At 37.2% G+C, this 17,845-nt stretch overlaps 1 protein-coding gene across 1 annotated transcript; it reads right to left on the reverse strand.

Annotated features, from left to right (window-relative positions):
- Positions 1 to 973: 973 nt before the first annotated feature.
- On the reverse strand, positions 974 to 13,220 carry LOC139144236 (protein FAM133-like). The gene is made up of 9 exons (XM_070714904.1): positions 13,106 to 13,220; positions 10,072 to 10,220; positions 9,499 to 9,610; positions 8,655 to 8,774; positions 8,147 to 8,201; positions 7,489 to 7,623; positions 5,548 to 6,310; positions 4,859 to 4,962; positions 974 to 2,178 (listed from the first exon to the last, which is right to left on the reverse strand). The coding sequence occupies exons 2-7, from the start codon at positions 10,179 to 10,181 to the stop codon at positions 5,811 to 5,813; spliced, it is 1,032 nt and encodes a 343-aa protein (XP_070571005.1). The 5' UTR covers positions 10,182 to 10,220; positions 13,106 to 13,220; the 3' UTR covers positions 974 to 2,178; positions 4,859 to 4,962; positions 5,548 to 5,810.
- Between the last annotated feature and the right edge of the window lie 4,625 nt (positions 13,221 to 17,845).

Here is a 17,845-nt window from a genome sequence, read left to right on the forward strand (position 1 = left end):
GCTTTATACAACAGCAGTGTTGTAACATTTGCATCATTTCGCATTCATTTGTGTGCGTATCTGCCCTGATATAGGGTGCGATCCAGGGTCGAACAATCCAAAGTGTTGCGACTTATGCGACCATCACATATTTTGACTGAACGATTGACTTGGTCATTCTTGTGGCACAAGAATCCAGATCAGACATATGCGCATGCAGGACAAGAAAAACTGGCCATAGCATGCACCTCATGTTACTCAACGCTTGCTAGGTACCTGGGTAGTCCAGACTTCACCAACCGTACGAACCGTAACTTCTAGCCAATGCAATGTAACTGGACCATTAATTAGGTTAACTATTAGTACATATATCGCAAAATCTAGTGCAGATAGACTGATGCAGGAATTTTCGTCTACTGTTAGGTTGATGTGAAAATCAATCTTTTTGAATACAGGATTGCGCCTTCTCGAAAAGTCACCATGTGGCATGTTTACTCATGTTGCAGGGGAAATGTTGAGTAGTTTCAGTCAAAATAAAACACTTTAATCACATGTGTTATTTAAAGACACTTCATCAAGAGAGAAAAGCGGGTCTAAAGTCAGCCATATCTACACGTTGGCCAATCGAAACCCAGGACATAATCTGCAAACCGTAAAATGTTGAAAGGTCATGCTTTCAAAGGGTACTGCTTGCAGTTTGACTGACAGGTGACGCCTCGTGAATAGCGTTTGCAATACATGGCCTTTCAGCTCATAAATCTCCAAATCCATAGTAACTTGTACTCAGCTGTTTCTAGGGTGAGAGAAATCCTGTGGCAACAAAGTTTGTAACTGAAAGTTTTGCATACGACTGTGTCATAATGAGTGAAAAAGTATGACATCCATGGATATGTTATTTTATCAGCTATTTGCAAAGTGGATGGTTATGATGTGCCTGGGGACGGTGAATTGTGATAGCATGTAAACTACAAGAATCCTAAAATATCAAACGGTAACTTTACACAGATGTATTGTATTATCTTTATTTTAGATATGAATAATAAAAGTATGAACTTTCATAAATCCCTGTATTACATAGTGCGTAAATAACACAAACAAAATCAACAATAAAGGAGGAAATATGAATATGATAAACTACAAGAATCCTAAAAAAGTTTGCATTCAAAGATATGTAAACATTCACGAATTATTAATTAAAGTGTTTAACATATATTGATGACTGAGTTCCTCTTACAGCACGAAGTATATACTGGTAATCACGGAACGGAGCTAAATTGCTTTAAGTTCCCATTAAGGTTCATGTTGCCATGGAAATAATGTCTAAAAGTAGCAAGTCACAGTGTCAGCCATTATTAACTTGGCTTCATGGCGCTTTCAATAGCTGTGCAGTCACAGTCCTAGCTTTAAACATAAGCTTAACACAGAAGAGAACAGATTTGATCCAAAAAAAAGCCTTTCCAATTCTTGTAAATAACAGCTAAGGGCGATGTCATCATCAACGAATGATGCAAAAGTTTCGGATTCATGCAAAATGCTCATACTTTTTCATGATTTTTACAATGATACTGAAATGCACTCTTCCAAAGAAGAATCATGCATTGATCATGTCTGATTAATAAGTAAACTTGCACATTGGGTAACAAACAATGATGGAACTTGCACTAGTAAATGACCATTTCTGATACAGTAAATAGTAAATGTATCGGATATGGTGTCTTTGCAAATGTATGTATGTATGTATGCATGTATGCTTGCATGTATTGTACTGTATGTATGTATGTATGTCTGTATGTACGTACGTACGTATGTGTGTATGTATGTATGTTTGTGTGTGTGCGCATGCATGCATGCATGCTTGCATACGTACATGCACGTATGTGAAACGACGCACAGTTTATGTGTTTATATATGGATATACTAACATGAACGAAGTATAAACAGTATAAATAGGCTGCCAGGCAGTGATAATAAAAAGATACTAAATCTACGTCACAATATGATCATAATATCAGAAAAAACACCACCTAGTTTAAAACGCTTTAAACCTTCTGATTGCTTCCAGCTACACCTCAGTGACTTCAACTCTCAAATTTCTATCTTCGTCATGTCCCATCAGCATTCTGGCGTTCAGTGATTGCAATTCGGGATCGGCAATTTCTGTCTTTTTTATCGGGCCGTAACATACCACCTCTTGAATAGCTGCAGTTAACAAAGATTATAATGTAATAGTCAATCCTATGAAAGCAGTGAATCATAGAAACATTTCATGAAACAGAGCTGCTATCCCCAGATTCAATTTATGATGTATTAATGTTGACTTGATATGAATATAGATGGCTTAAAATGAAAGTTATGTATGTTCTCACTATGATTTTAATACTGCAATGGCAAAGGTATTTTTCCAAGCACAGGCCAATGAATATTGACACTTTGGTCATTTTCACTACATTTACTAGTTTGGGAATACTGTATACGATTGAAGGAAAGAAGGGGAAACATTTAGGGTGCAAAAGTTCCCATTTACTGCTTTTCAGCATGGACAGAGTAAATTATCGAGGGACAAATTTGACCACATTTGTGTCAAAATGGCATGATTTGCTAGGATTAGCCGAGTCGAATACTTGATGTAATACCATTTAACTCACCACTGACTTCGACATGGCCATGGTGCCACACTACAACCCCTATTGCTGCCACAACAAAGCCTAACGGTAGCCAGACCCATTTGTACACGTCCTTTTGGGCAGGCATTTGGGCAGAAATACATTTCCCATACTATCTACCAATCTGCCCTGATGGCAGTAATATATCTGAGCTGCCCTCAGGGCATACACACATTTCCTATGCTCACACATCATTGCATGATTGTATATCTATTAATCTGCCCTGAGGGCAGCAATAAGTATATCAGAGCTGCCCTCAGGGAAGACATACATTTCCCATCCTATCTGCCAATCTGCCCTGTGGGCAGCAATATATCTTAGCTGCCATCAAGGCAGATAAACAGTTCCTCAGAGACGTCATTGAATGTTGTGCACATGTTTCCTCTGCTCTGAGCTGCCCTCAGGTCATTTTTCAGTTGCATCTTCTGCCGCCTGCTTATCCACATTGATTTGTTTTGTGATACGATCCAACATGGCCACTGTGCAGCCATTTTGTTATGATTTTTTCATATACACGGGGCCATAACTCAGGCACATCACAACCAATTTTATTCAAAGTTGGTACAAGGACATTGACCTATATCATACATATGCACGTCAATTTGTTTCACGATATGATCCAATATGGCCGCAGGGCGGCCATTTTGTTACAATTTTTTCATGTCCTTGGCCATAACTCAGGCATGTCTCAACCAATTTTATTCAAAGTTGGTATAAGGATATTGACTTATGTCATGCATATCCACATTGATTTGTTTGTGATACGATGCAATATGGCTGCTGTGGGGCCATTTTATTCCGATTTTTTCATGTATGGAGCCATAACTCAGGCACATCTCAACTGATTTGATTCAAAATTTGCACAAGGACATCGACCTATATCATACATATGCACGTCAATTTGTTTCAAGATATGATCCAATATGGCCGCTGTGCAGCCATTTTGTTACGATTTTTTTAATGTACAGAGCCATAACTCAGGCACATCTCAAGGACATTGACCTATATCATACATATGCATGTCAATTTGTTTCACGATATGGTCCAACATGGCGACATATGGCAGCCATTTTGTTACAGTTTTTTCATGTCCTAAGCCATAACTCAGACATGTATCATCTGATTTTATTCAAAGCTGGTACAAGGACATTGACCGGTGTCATAAATATACATGTCAATTGGTTTCACAATCCGATGCAATATGGCTGCCTTGTGGCCATTTTGTTATGATTTTGTCATGTCCTGAGCCATAATTTTGATAAGTATCAACTGATTTTTTTCGAATTTGGTACAAGGACATTGACATATCATGTCATAAATATGCGTGGCTATTGGTTTCATATTCCAATGCAATATAATGGCTGTCTGGTTGCCATTTTGTTACGATTTTTTTCATGTACAGAACTATAACTCAGACATGTTCCACCAGTTCATTCAAAGTAGGCACAAGGACATTGACCTATGTCATACATATGCACATCAATTTGTTTAACAGCATGTAGCAGTATCATGTAAATTATTGAATTTTCGTAATTAGTCTGATATGTCAAGAAATACTGCATCAAATTTCATGAAACTTAATGCTAAGCTCACATTGCTTTAACAGTGAAAAAGACATTTATGAGTGTCAAGTTAATTAATTTGTAATTGCATACATAATGAACTTTCCTAATGAGAGTGATATATCAACTAATACTGCGTTAAATTTGATGAAACTTGGTGTAGATTTTGATCTCATAGTGTTGTAAATACAAATCAATGACATTTAGTGGTATCATTTATATATATAAATTAGGCCTAATTGCTAGTTTGCATTTCAATGATGGATTTTTGTTTTTAGGGTGAATATCCGAAGTACTGCATCAAACTTTATGAAATATGGTACGGGCGATAATCTGTCAGTGTTAGGATAGGATGCAAAAATGTTTGGTAGCATTCTGTTGATTAAGTTCTAATTGATTCACTTTAATGACTTTTGTAATTAGTATGGCGGCTTACATTGGTTTTATGTTTTCACCACCATGGAACTCATTTTTGGCCATTAAGCCCCATCTGTATCACAGTATTTTTAATCACAGTCCTAATTAATGAACAGGACTGTTCTCTCTGAGGACTTGTAATTAAAGTACTCATTAACAAGTGGGGACTGTGTCATTGTCAATGACTTGTTTCTGCTCTTTCCTCTCTCATAATCAGAGTAGATTATAATTATTTACACTGTGGTGTCTTGTGGTGCATTTATGCAGTTCTAGTTCTTTTTCTTCTTTTTCTTCTGCTTTTTTGTGTTTTCTTCCCTTGAATGGTCACTTGACTTCTGCCGCTGAAAGGAAAACAATGTAGGAGATTTTGGAAGACTGTATGAGAACACAGATTCAGGTGATATAATTCAGCAACTTGCTTTTTTTGTTCCTGCATAATGACAAGAGTGGGGATACAACTAAGACTGTTTTGTTTAGACAGGTAACTGTGATTGATAGCACAAAGATTCGCCATTTCAAAGTTCTACTTGTGATAAAGACATTGTTGCCATTTAAAATTGAGCCCACTTCTTTCTTTTGATTGTTGGAAAAGACACATGTGATATGTTCTTCGGGGTCACAAATCATTACAAATGGATGTCACTATCTTGAACTGAAGTACTTGTAAGCAATAACATGATTGGCTATTTACAGGTCACACGCAACCATAGAATGGTGCTTTAAAAGACACGTCTAATGACTTGCTCCACCAAAATCTGATTTTTGGGAGCTTCACCCAGCCTGGACAAGAGACCTTTGCAAGCGAAGATGATGTTTCATCTGTGGAGTGACATACCTGTGATACGTATACATCACAGACCCTGGAAGGGTCAAAGGTCAAACTGAAAATCTGACTACTACCTCATTATATAATATTTGGCACATACCTTTGGCTTACTAGGGAGTTCATTCTTTTCATCTGTCATTTTCCTCTTCATACCTTTTTTCTGTTTCTTCTTTTCCCTGTTAGAGACTTCATCAGTCTCATTATTCGAAGAGCTAATTTCCTCTTTACGTTTGATGTTTGTGAAATCAAATGACTTTTCCTTTGTTCTGCCAGGATGTGATGCTCGCTCTCCTCTGTTTGTTTTTGACAAATCATTCAGTTTCGTTGTGTTTGGTGACTCTGTCTTGGTAGATGAATGCTCTGTTACTGTTCTCTTTTCCTCCCTCTATCAGATTTTTTGCGCAGATTTGGTGTCTGTGTCTCAACAACTGCTTCCTCTCTCTCTTCAGTCTTTCCATTTTCCTCCTTCGTTTTCTTTTTCTTTGATGCGTCAACCTCTGTTTCTACCGATTCTTTCTTATTTTTCTCTTGAAGTCTTTTTGATTTCCTTTGCAGATTGTCATCCTGTTGTTGTGTACTTGTGTTCTTTTTCTTTTTCTTTTTCTTTTTCTTTGATGCGTCCACCTCTGTTTCTACTGATTCTTCCTTATTTTGCTCTTGAAGTCTTTTTGATTTCTTTTGCAGATTGTCATCCTGTTCTTGTGTACTTGTAGTCTTTCTCTTTTTCTTCTTTTTCTTTGCTGTGTCCAACTCTTTTTCTAAAGATTCTTCAGTTTTTTCCTCTTGATGTCTTTTTGATTTCCTTCCCAGATTCTCATCCTGTTGTTGTCTACTTGTGTCCACCTTTGATGGCGTAGGCATCACTGTTGTGGAAACCATAAGCAAAAGTGACATTGAAGGTTTGACAGTTAAAGGTATACAGTCACCTGTAATCTAAATATGCCCATATATGGTCAAAGGGGCATTCCTTGGTATTCAAAATGCCCATGTAAGGGCGCTGTTTTTAAAAAGCGGCCACCCGCTAAAAATCTGTGATTGGTAATATTTTCTTTTTCTATGGTAACCGTGGCAATATTGGAACAGGTGACAGTATACCTTTAATGTGTGAAAACACTGGTCCAAACATTCTGTTGTGATTGTTAATTTACGGTTACAGATCACTAGTATACATGATTTTGACACTGATGCATGCAAAGAACAAGTCACCACTGGACAGCTTCTAAAACTGTTAACTCGTTACATTAACAGTTCGGAACAACTTTACTGGGGAAGTTTGAAAGTCATCTATGTATGTGCACATTCTTGAATGTGTAAAGAAGACGGCAATGTCATCTATGACTGAGACAAGTGATGATAACTGAGGAATTTCTCAAAAAGTTGGATGAGTTGTGTTACAAAACACATATTAACCAGCCATATTCACGTACAGCATACATTTCTTTTCCCTTGCGCCTGAGAGTTGCCCCAAAACAGTCTGTTTCCCTCCACCTATGGTCTCATTGCCACAGGGACAACTCTCAGGCTACCTAGCAAACAGACCTATGCTGTTACACTAATGGTCAGTCTATATGTGCACAATATTGTCATTAATTTTGTTCTCCTTACAGCAGTTATACATCAGGTACATTTTCTTGTTTTTCTCCCTAAAAGGCATTCAAATGAAAACTATTATTCTTCCGAGAACCAAGAATGCACAGTGTGCAATGTTATTGTTGGAAAGAAAGTTCAAGACCTGACTAACATTCAGTAGTTAACAATAACATTGGAATTACACTTGTACAGGCTGCATTGAGAATTTGAACAGTGGGATTGATTTTGGGTGAAGAACACCAACCATACGTTGAAAAAAAGCAAAATCACAAACAATTAAAACTCCATCAAAAGTTACAGAGATTCATGATACGGGAACAAAATATGACAAAGAGTAAAAAAGCACCACTGTGCAAACTTGAGAAACTTGTAGAATGCTTCACAGTCTGATGAAGTAATACAAAGTGTGAGCTTCATTTAGGCCAGGCAATACAGATCAAATCACACTTACGTGAGCCGAATGGTTTATATCTAAGTTTAACTCCCTCTGGTAGTTCTGTATATTTTGGTGCCGGTGGCTGTGGTATCTTCATCGGTGGTATATCTATAGACTGGATAATATTCATCTGACCACTTATTGGAGGTGCTGCCATTCGAATTCATGAAAGTATGAACAAAGAATGTGTTCACTTAGTATCTCTGTATGATGGTATTGTTCCATGAAAACTATATTTATTTAAGTGTCATTATCAAGACAGTTATATGCAATTATAGCAAAAGACGGAAAAGGTAAAGTAAAGCACATCAGCACCAACTCTTAGTCTGTTGATAAATATAAATAACATGGGAAAAAGAGAAAAAGCTATATCATGTTGACATTGAACAAAACTCTATAATCATTTGAAAATGAAATCTGAGAAAGCAATCACATCAAGACTTAGCAATATCATATTACCAATAAAATTGATGATTGTTCCATTTGCTAAACAACACTTAGAAACTTACTGGATAGCATGTCAAACTTGGCCAAACTCAGGAAAATTTTTGTCATTGTTATGGTCACATGGATTGCAAAGGTAGCAAAAGTTTGTTAGTATTTATTTAACTCTCTATACTTTTTTGACTGACAGACCTCTTGATGAATGGTTTCATCAGAAATTAGTCCTTACCTGGAGCAAGTCTCTTGCTTTTTCTTGAAGGCAGCAGCACGCTGAGATTGGAAGTCTGAGAAATAAAATGTACAGAAGAAAGAGTATGGTAATCCTATTTTGACTGTAGTGTAACACTGAAGGTTTATTGAAAATTGGCCATAATGACTTTTGACTACATATACATTCAATTATAACTTGGTAATAGAATTGCCCTGGAAATTGAATGAACCATCAAACCGATTAACATGTACAAATGCATGTAGTGAAGTATGTGCCTTTCCGTATACATTTGTACACATTGGTTGGTTTGTACCACCATCACATGATCTTTTGGGCAAACTGAATCTGTAAAACACTGCACTTTCTTCTTATTCCGGAGTAACACCATTGTGGGTTGTTAGCCTTTGAAGAAAGAGAACAAGCAAATGTGTAACTCATATCTAAACAAGGTGTTAAATTGATTCATCTCCAATAAGTAAATTACTTGGGAGTGTTAATTCTTATCAAAGAACTGTAGTAGAGTTACCTCTGATAATTTTGTTGTCGATGACTGGACTTCATATGCTATATCCGAGTCACCTTCTTGAAGAATACGTTGACTTCCATCCAAGACCACAGTCTGACCATTCAGTTTGCTTGCATCAAACTACAAAAGAGAAGATTGAAATGCATCGTTACAGGCTGGTAAGATGACTGTTACATGCCATTAAACTGATATAAACTATACATGACAAACACAACAATGTGTCTACAATGGCTTATTTTCTGTAGCTTTGATTTTATTCTATAACTTAAGAAACACACCAATAGACATTTTGCAGTGACAGTTCATGGGATTTACCTACATGTATTAAACTGAATTTCAACTAGTGTTCCCAGCTGTTTTCACATCAAACTTGCTGAATAAAACATGATAAAAGCATGTTTTGAACATCTGAAAAAAGTTTGCCATCAAAATCAACACATATTACATGTACACCACTACATATCCATATTTTTCTGTGTATTGCTTACCATCTGATCAACAACAATAGAGTTGTACCATACCGCAACAAGACTATACCATACATGATGTGATTATGAGTGGCATTTGAAAGGCTTTCTTTAACAGCACTTTATCCACTACACAGCTTATGTCCTTTACTTTATTTACAATGATGTTCATCACTGGTCAGGTTGAAAGAGGCTTGGCCCTCTTACAATGTGTGGCACAACCTTAACAAACTAAGCCAGTTCGCTGAGCTAGACTTCAAAACTTGTTGAGAGCAGGAAGGTATAGCAACACTACGTAGCCAATATTCAAGGTGTGAAAGAGTCTACAAAGTTTGTGACATGGTGACTGATCAAGACCTAAAAATGGGGAAACTTACATTATAAGGCATCCTTATCAACCACAACTCTTTGCCCGATTCAACATCCTCCACTGTTGGACCACTGCTGTCGTGGTAACTCACTTCTGCAAAGTCATCGGGGCAATCAAACCTGTGTACGTGTTGAGCAAAATTAAAAAAAATAAAAGTTTTAAACTTTACTTTTAAATTCTTCTAAGTGTATATTTGATATTGCAACAATAGTTGGTGACGTCAACTTGAGCTGGGGATGGACAGCTGCTGTGAAAATACCCTTCACAGAATTGGTTCACATAAAAAATTGTGGTTTATATGTGTTACCATTCTTTTTGAAGAATGGTATCTTGAAATCTTTTACTTCAAGTAAATTTTCAAGTGTTCAAACTGTCTATGATAGAGAATTGCCACAATTTCAGCAGTAATTTAGGCATGATATGCCTGAATATAGTCCCTAAATCAAGAAGTTGTGTTTTTGGTTATCTTAACTTATTCCTAGGATTTGCTTGGAGGTACAGATATCAAAAGCCCAGAACAACCTTTTTTACACAGGAATATGTTATGAAACTCAACGAGATCAAGCTAACTTGAACTTACTTCATCTTTGTCTGAGTCGGTGGTGGCCCTTCATTTGAGTCAGCCTCAACTTCTGATTCAGACTCAGATTCACGACTGCTCCCACTGCTGGAACTTTCCTGGTCACTCATGGTCAATCCTGTGTCTCGATCTGCTACGGTGTTGTCCGGCTGATGATGAAAAAATTCCAAATTTTACCTCAATCCTTTTCACATCTATGATGCATATTACCATGAGCACCGCACATGGTGGAGTATCTTATGGATCATAAATTGAATATCAATTGTGGCACAATTTCCAACATTCTTTAGCTCTCTAATGTCATTATATCTGAAACCCTTGTGCATCCATGTGAATTCAAAAGTGGCAAAACAAAGTTATCTTTTAAAAGGGTACTACTAGGCTTCAGGTGTTCTGCTGTTCTCAAGTTGATCAATACTGTTCTACGGATCAGAATTTAGGTAGAATTAGTAGTAGCAGTAGTATTTGTATCATATATTAGGCCCACCCAGACCCTTGAATGGTCAAAATTGTGTGGCTTAAACCACGGTCCCTCGTGCTTGTACTGAAATCATTGTTACATTATCACTGTCAACACTCTTTACAAATAAGGAGCTACACATTGCAGTATGTAATAATACCAGAAGGAAAATAATAATTATTGTGGTTTTGCAGAGTGTGCCCAAACAGGATTGAAAAATTCTTGAGTGGAAAGAGTATTATTTTACAGCAATATCGTAATTGTGAACCAATGATTTCTGTACAGGCCATGTGGTTTGCTGATTTCATTTTTTGAATCACATGACGCCAAATGCCAGGTTTTGTCATTGGAAGTTCATTTTCTGAATCACATGAAACCAGGTGCTAGGTTTTTCAAAGGATTATTGATGATGGAGGGCAAGATACATTGTGAAAACTTGATTTGCCAGCTTGTTACACATTGTGTGACATGTACGGTATTTGCCTGGTTGGTAGAGAGTTGAAAATTTAGGCTTGGCCCAGAAGTAAAGATTTTAACAGCTACCCTGATGTAATTTGTAGACATTTTGGAAATTGAAGCTACAGGGACATACAGCATGAAGCTAGTTTCACGCTTTGTGTTTGATAGGGTATTAGGGAGGAGTATTACAGGTTGGCAAGTGTTAGAGGAGAAGTAGGCGGACAGATAGTAAACCATAACTAGTTTACAGATTTTACCGTATTTCAACACCAAATACAGTTTACCATATCAAATACTTATTAAATCACCGCATTATATACTCTTTAGTTCCAGGTTCCAGTAGGTATAAAAATTACCCCAAAAAATCATAAAAATACAAAGTGAAAGATATCCCTGTAAAATTGACAATTTCGCAAAGTTGCCTCAAAAATTCAAAATTCCAGATTTCAACCTAATTTCAATATATCATATTAACATAAACCCTAGGAACCTGTTTACTAAACATCAAAGCAATCAGACTGGTAAATTTTAGAAACAAATTTCTTGACCAAAAAGAATATTAACTTTCAGAGCGATCAGACGAGCAATTTCAGAGAACAAGATTTTTTGGCTAAAAATACAAACATGCAAATTTCACCCCAATTTGTGCACACATAATTTAGGATACCTAAAGGAATCTGCATACTAAGTTTCAACCCAATCTGACCAATGCTTACTGAGTTTTAGCCATTTACAGGATTTTTCCTTTTTTCCCCTCATTTGCATATTTTTGGCACAGACATGTTCATTTGAACAAATTCACATCTCCACCCATAGGTGCACCTGTACACCAAACACTAAGACGGCAGCCATTGCGGTTTAGGAGTTTTTGATCTGGATGGACTAAGAGACATACTATATACACACAGATGCCATTTTACCACCTTATAAGGATACCTTCCATTTGCATATATACATATGCATATATGGGACCTAAAAAAAGAGTTGCCCCTAGAATGGAACCCTGTGGAACTCCACATGTAATTTGACGTAGTTCTGACGCTTTTCCATCTATTACAACTGAATGCGTGCGATTTCAAAGTAATTTATACAAAGTAGTTGGTGACCTCTTATTCCATAAAATTCAAGTATACCATGGTTGATGATGTCAAATGCCTTTTTAAGGTTGACAAATATACCAACAGTTGTGCAACCATTATCCATTTGATCTGTTAATTCTGCAATAACATCTGCCAGGGCAAGTTTTGTGCTATATTTCTTTCTAAAGCCATATTGAGTTGACGTGGTGTTCTCTTGCTGAGAGGCGCAGCAAGAGAAAAGTGACGGACATACTGTAAGTACGTACATACGTACATACATACATACATACATACATACATACATACATACAGACGCCATCGACTTTAGCGTATACGATGACCTCACATTGGTATACCAAATGTGAGCTAATAAAAACATATTAGTTATAAGAATTTGAGTGAATCGAGCGATGCAGATTGTGTTTTTTGCATACCAGTATACAAACTGAAATCAGATGTAGAGTACGGCGACGTCTCAGTACTTGCGCGGTATTCTCTTGCTGCCGCCTCTCACTACAAGAGAAAACCACGCAAGTACTGAGACGTCGCCGTACTCTACATCTGATTTTAATCAGATTGACCAGTATATTGACTTGTAGTAGTAATTTTGTAAGTCGGGGACAGTGTCCGCATCAATCATGGTCCGCATCCGGCGCCAAGACACACTGCTGCAATTGGTGAAATCTGTTTTGACCACGTACGGTGAAAGCACCTCATCATGCAAAAATGTACGTATACTAACGACGTTCCACATGAATATTAGGTTTGTAAATCTACTTAAATATAATAGCGTTTGACGCAAAACCATGAAAACGATACTATGTTGACAGGGTGGAGCACCCACTAATGCGCGAACCTGGGATTGAGAACGGCGGCTTTAAGTATGACCCCATATAATATATAGTAGAGTAGGGCCTACACAAGCCTGTGGTTGGACTTGGCTCATGTCAAATTTTGATCACGTGTAAGACCCACAAGTCCTTTCAAACATTTAACTCACTACGAACATTGCACGTCATGACATTTCCACACTCACCTTTCTAAAGTCTTTTCCAGCGACCGTCTTCAATTTACAGGCTATTTCAAGCCAAAGTTTTCATCTGTAATTGTACTGACGAAATAACTTGCGTGTTTTAAGAGGGACCAGAAACACCGGAAGAATCTGAGCTCACTATCTTGTCGATTTAAGTAATTTAAGTAATAAGCTCTGGAAATATATAGTGATTCCGAAGTGACCAGGAGACCTGTAGGAATCTCTGTTCAAACAATGAAGAAATGACAGTTCGAAAGAGAGAAATGCATCATGTTGACATAAAGTGCAGCACGATAAGAAATATTAATGGATGTACAATCTGGCGATGAGGGGAGAACCATTTGATTTCGGGGGGGGGGGGTATGTAGGAAGTGGGTATGGGAGCAATTTTATTTTCCTGTCTGAGTGACAGCATTTTTTTCTGCTGTCAGACCTGTATCATCTTTTTTTTTTCAAATGGAGTAGCAGTGCAGTTTCTTTTTTATCGGTCATCAAGTTTGTAATGCGTTGTATATGAGGGAGCCGTCATTACTCACGGCCTGAAACTCCGAAATCGAGTGACACCCCCCTCGCCAACCATGAAGAATTTGAGTAACCTCCCTCTCTAACTCTGAAATTTTGACTGACCCACCCATTTAGATAAGTTAAATACCAATACATATAATTGTAAAATTTACAAAATACAGCAACAGTAAAGACTTTCAAATCCTGATGTACCCTGCTAGATTATCATCAGTTATCTCATAACTGTTCAAAAAGGTGAACCCATCAAAATTAAATTCAAAGTCACAATAAAATAAAGATATAAAAGCTCACGCTATAACCAGTATCTAACAATAGTATATTGTTTAATTTGGATGGGTATTATGGCAGGGTTTTCACTAGGATATCTGACCGGGTAGAATTTGAAAGTACAGGGGAAAAACACGCGAGCGGCTCAGGGGGAAAGTGTTACAGGGGCTTTCCCCTATCTTGCATGGAAATTTTTAAGATATTGATGTGTGCAATGGTGCAGTCTGGTGCAATCTGAGACGTGTTTTTAATTGTTTTTACCAAGTGAAACTGTTAGAACACCCCAAGGGGGAGAGCACAAGAGGGGGTTCCCCCTCTCGTATTGGAAATTTTGAGAAATTGATGTGTTCAATGGTGCAATCTGAGAGAATTTTCAGTTTATTTTGCACTCGGTAAAACTGTTTGAAAATGACATTGAACACTGATATTTTTTACATTTTTTGTATGATCAGTGTTTGAGTCACAATATTCAACAACCAACCAAACAATGACAATACATTTTGTGACAAACTTCTGTTTGCCAGATACAGAAGACAAATGAATATACAGGAACGAAAAATCTTTCCCCTTCTTGTGTCATTTCTCCAGCTGCCAGCTTCTAAGGAAAAGCCTGAATATGCTATGTTTAACTGTCAAAATGGTCATTGAACTGAGGTTAACAAGTCATCGTTTAAAACATATGTTTCTGTGATAATGAAGGATGAATTCACAACAGTTTAGTTTTGCCCTAGATCCTATGAAAATTTTGAGAAAGTGATGTGCACCATGGTGCAGTGTAGTGCAATCTGAGAGGAATTTTCAATTTGTCTTTTTCCAGTAAAACTGTTAGAAGACCCAAGGGAGAGAGCACGAGCCCCCCTCTTGCATTGAACATTTTGAGAAATGGATGTGTGCAATGGTGCAATCTGAGAATGATGTTCTTCCTCTCCACGTTTTGAGTAACGCCCCACTGAAGTTTTCAATTTTTTTAGTGAACCCCCCTCACATTCCTCCGAATACATGGCGAGACACCGGTGAATCGATAGTGCCTTGACCCTGGTCATGTTATCTCGGTCCCCGGTAAACCGGTATGTTGATTGAGTGATTCGTGTTAACAATGTTTCGGAACCAAAAATGGGGTTCCTTCATCAGTCGCTCTCTTGTTAGTATCCCCTCTGCTTGGTTGTGTGATTATTAAGTCATCTTTTTCCTCAAAGAGGAGAAGCCAGATTAGTTATTGAGAGAGTTCGCCACTATTGACGGACTCTATAGTGAGCAATCCAGTGTGTGGTGTCATATTATAATATAATGGCCCTGCGTCGATGTAAGTTCTCAGGGAAGATGCTATCTTTTGTGGTCAGAGAAACAAGGCTCACTCATTGTATTTTCATTATATTTGTTGTTCCTCAACTTTTCATTGTCAACTTGTACATCTTTCTAACATATTTATATTAAGAGAATAACATATTGGCTTTAACACGAGTTTATTGACCCTGTCTTGTGTTTTAAATTTGCACAATTTAAAGAAGTCAAATAGTCCCCTTTAGATAGTGCCTATGCCATTGAGATATTGCAACAGAAATCCTGAAATATGATTTCTTGGGTCAGAAAAGGGAAGGAAAACATTGAGTGCACTGAGGTGTAAAGTAGACCTATGTTGTGCATGCTTATATCATAAGTGCTGGAAAAAACCATAAGAATTGCTAGCTTGGCTGAGTGTTAACAATGGACGCTTTGTAACTCGTGGTCTAACATGGTATGTGTAATCTTAATCGCATGTACACAACTTTTGATGTCACATGTCAGTGAAACATTACCCACATATCAACATATTAAAATCCTGTTTCATTCTCTATATGCAATATGATGTTAGGACGAATTAAAATCAGAATATCTGATAAAAAGGAGCAAACAAGCCCATGAGCCTGATTTAACAACACCACCGTGGTCAGTGTTGTCCTTAGAAGCCGGGTGCCGGGTAAATAACCCGCCTGTTTTGCATTTTCCCCGGCTACTTTTAACGTAATAAGATTGTTTTTATAGCCCTATTAATTTCTGGATCGCACTGCCAGCTGTTAGACGGAACGCGTACGATTAGCAGTTTCGCGACCCCTTTCCCCGCTTGGACCTGCACAAACATAAAACAGTTTCTAAATACCCATTTGTGGCTTTTTGAGCCCGATCTTTCACTTGTTAAATAGTTAGTCCGTGGGCTAGAGGGGGTCTACGTGCAACCCCCCCCCCCACAGGATAACAAACCTGTATTTTTCAGAAGCCTTGGGATCCCTAGAATACGAAATGGAATTTTAACAGAAAAAATATAGGGACGCAATAGCTGTTATGGTCATGTTTTGAAGGGTACCGCAAAATCACGATTTTCCAAGCCAAATGCATTTTCGTCAAATCTGTCTTCTTGTAAGTCATGTGCTGAGCTCATTTTTAACATAACCTCACTTGTTTGGTATCATTAGCAAGGGAATTTATTCCTCTTTAAGATGACATATTGCACTATGCACAGTTTTTGTCAAAAATAACCAAAACTTACCCCTTACCCCAAAATTTAACATTGCAAATTACAGTAAATCTCAAATTCTACCACTTTTTTAGCTAGGCATAATAAAAAATGCAATGTTTTGTCTGAAATCTGTTTTATTTGATACAGGGACATGTCAGAAATATGAAATATTTTGAAGGGTACCGCAAAATCACAGTGTTGCAGATTTGAATGCATTTTTGTTAAAACTGTCTTCTTATAAGTTATCTGCTGGGCTTGTTTTTGAATATAACCTGGCTTGTTAGGTATCATTAGAAAGATAATTCACTAATCTTTAGAATGACATATTGTAACATGCAATATCTTCTATAGTTTTCATGATATATAACCAAAACTTACCCCATACCCCAAAGTTTACATTGAAAATTGCAGTCAAAGCTAAAACCAAATTCTACAATTTTTTTAGCTTGACACAAAAAATCTGGCCGTTTTTGCTATTAAATCTATTTTATTTGGTACAGGGACATGTGAGAAATATGAAATAGACTTTTAACAGAAAAATATTGGGAATCTACAGCTGTAACAGTCATATTTTGAAGAGTACCGCAAAATCACAGTGTTGCAGATTTGCATGCATTTTTGTTAAAACTGTCTTCTTATAAGTTATCTGCTGAGCTTGTTTTTGAATATAACCTGGCTTGTTAGGTATCATTAGAAAAATAATTTACTAATCTTTGAAATGACATATTGTAACATGCAGTATCTTGTATAGTTTTCATGATATATAACCAAAACTTACCCCATACCCCAAAGTTTACATTGAAAATTTCTGTCATAGCTAAAACCAAATTCTACAATTTTTTTAGCTTGACACAAAAAATCTGGCCGTTTTTGCTATTAAATCTGTTTTATTTGGTACATGTCCCTGTATCAAATAAAACAGATTTCTGACAAAACATTGCATTTTTTATTATGCCTAGCTAAAAAGTGGTAGAATTTGAGATTTACTGTAATTTGCAATGTTAAATTTTGGGGTAAGGGGTAAGTTTTGGTTATTTTGACAAAAACTGTGCATAGTGCAATATGTCATCTTAAAGAGGAATAAATTCCCTTGCTAATGATACCAAACAAGTGAGGTTATGTTAAAAAATGAGCTCAGCACATGACTTACAAGAAGACAGATTTGACGAAAATGCATTTGGCTTGGAAAATCGTGATTTGCGGTACCCTTCAAAACATGACCATAACAGCTATTCCATCCCTATTTTTTCTGTTAAAATTCCATTTCGTATTCTAGGGATCCCAAGGCTTCTGAAAAATACAGGTTTGTTATCCTGTGGGTGGGGGGGGGGGTTGCACGTAGACCCCCTCTAGCCCACGGACTAAGTGTGATTGGCTGATAGACGCGCCTGTGGTGTTGCCTTTGTTACGAGCAGCGTGATTGGTTTGATTAGTATGAAGGTCATCTTAGGTCATCT

This window comes from Ptychodera flava, chromosome 11 (assembly GCF_041260155.1).
Source record: "Ptychodera flava strain L36383 chromosome 11, AS_Pfla_20210202, whole genome shotgun sequence".
Classification (NCBI taxonomy): Eukaryota; Metazoa; Hemichordata; class Enteropneusta; family Ptychoderidae; genus Ptychodera; species Ptychodera flava.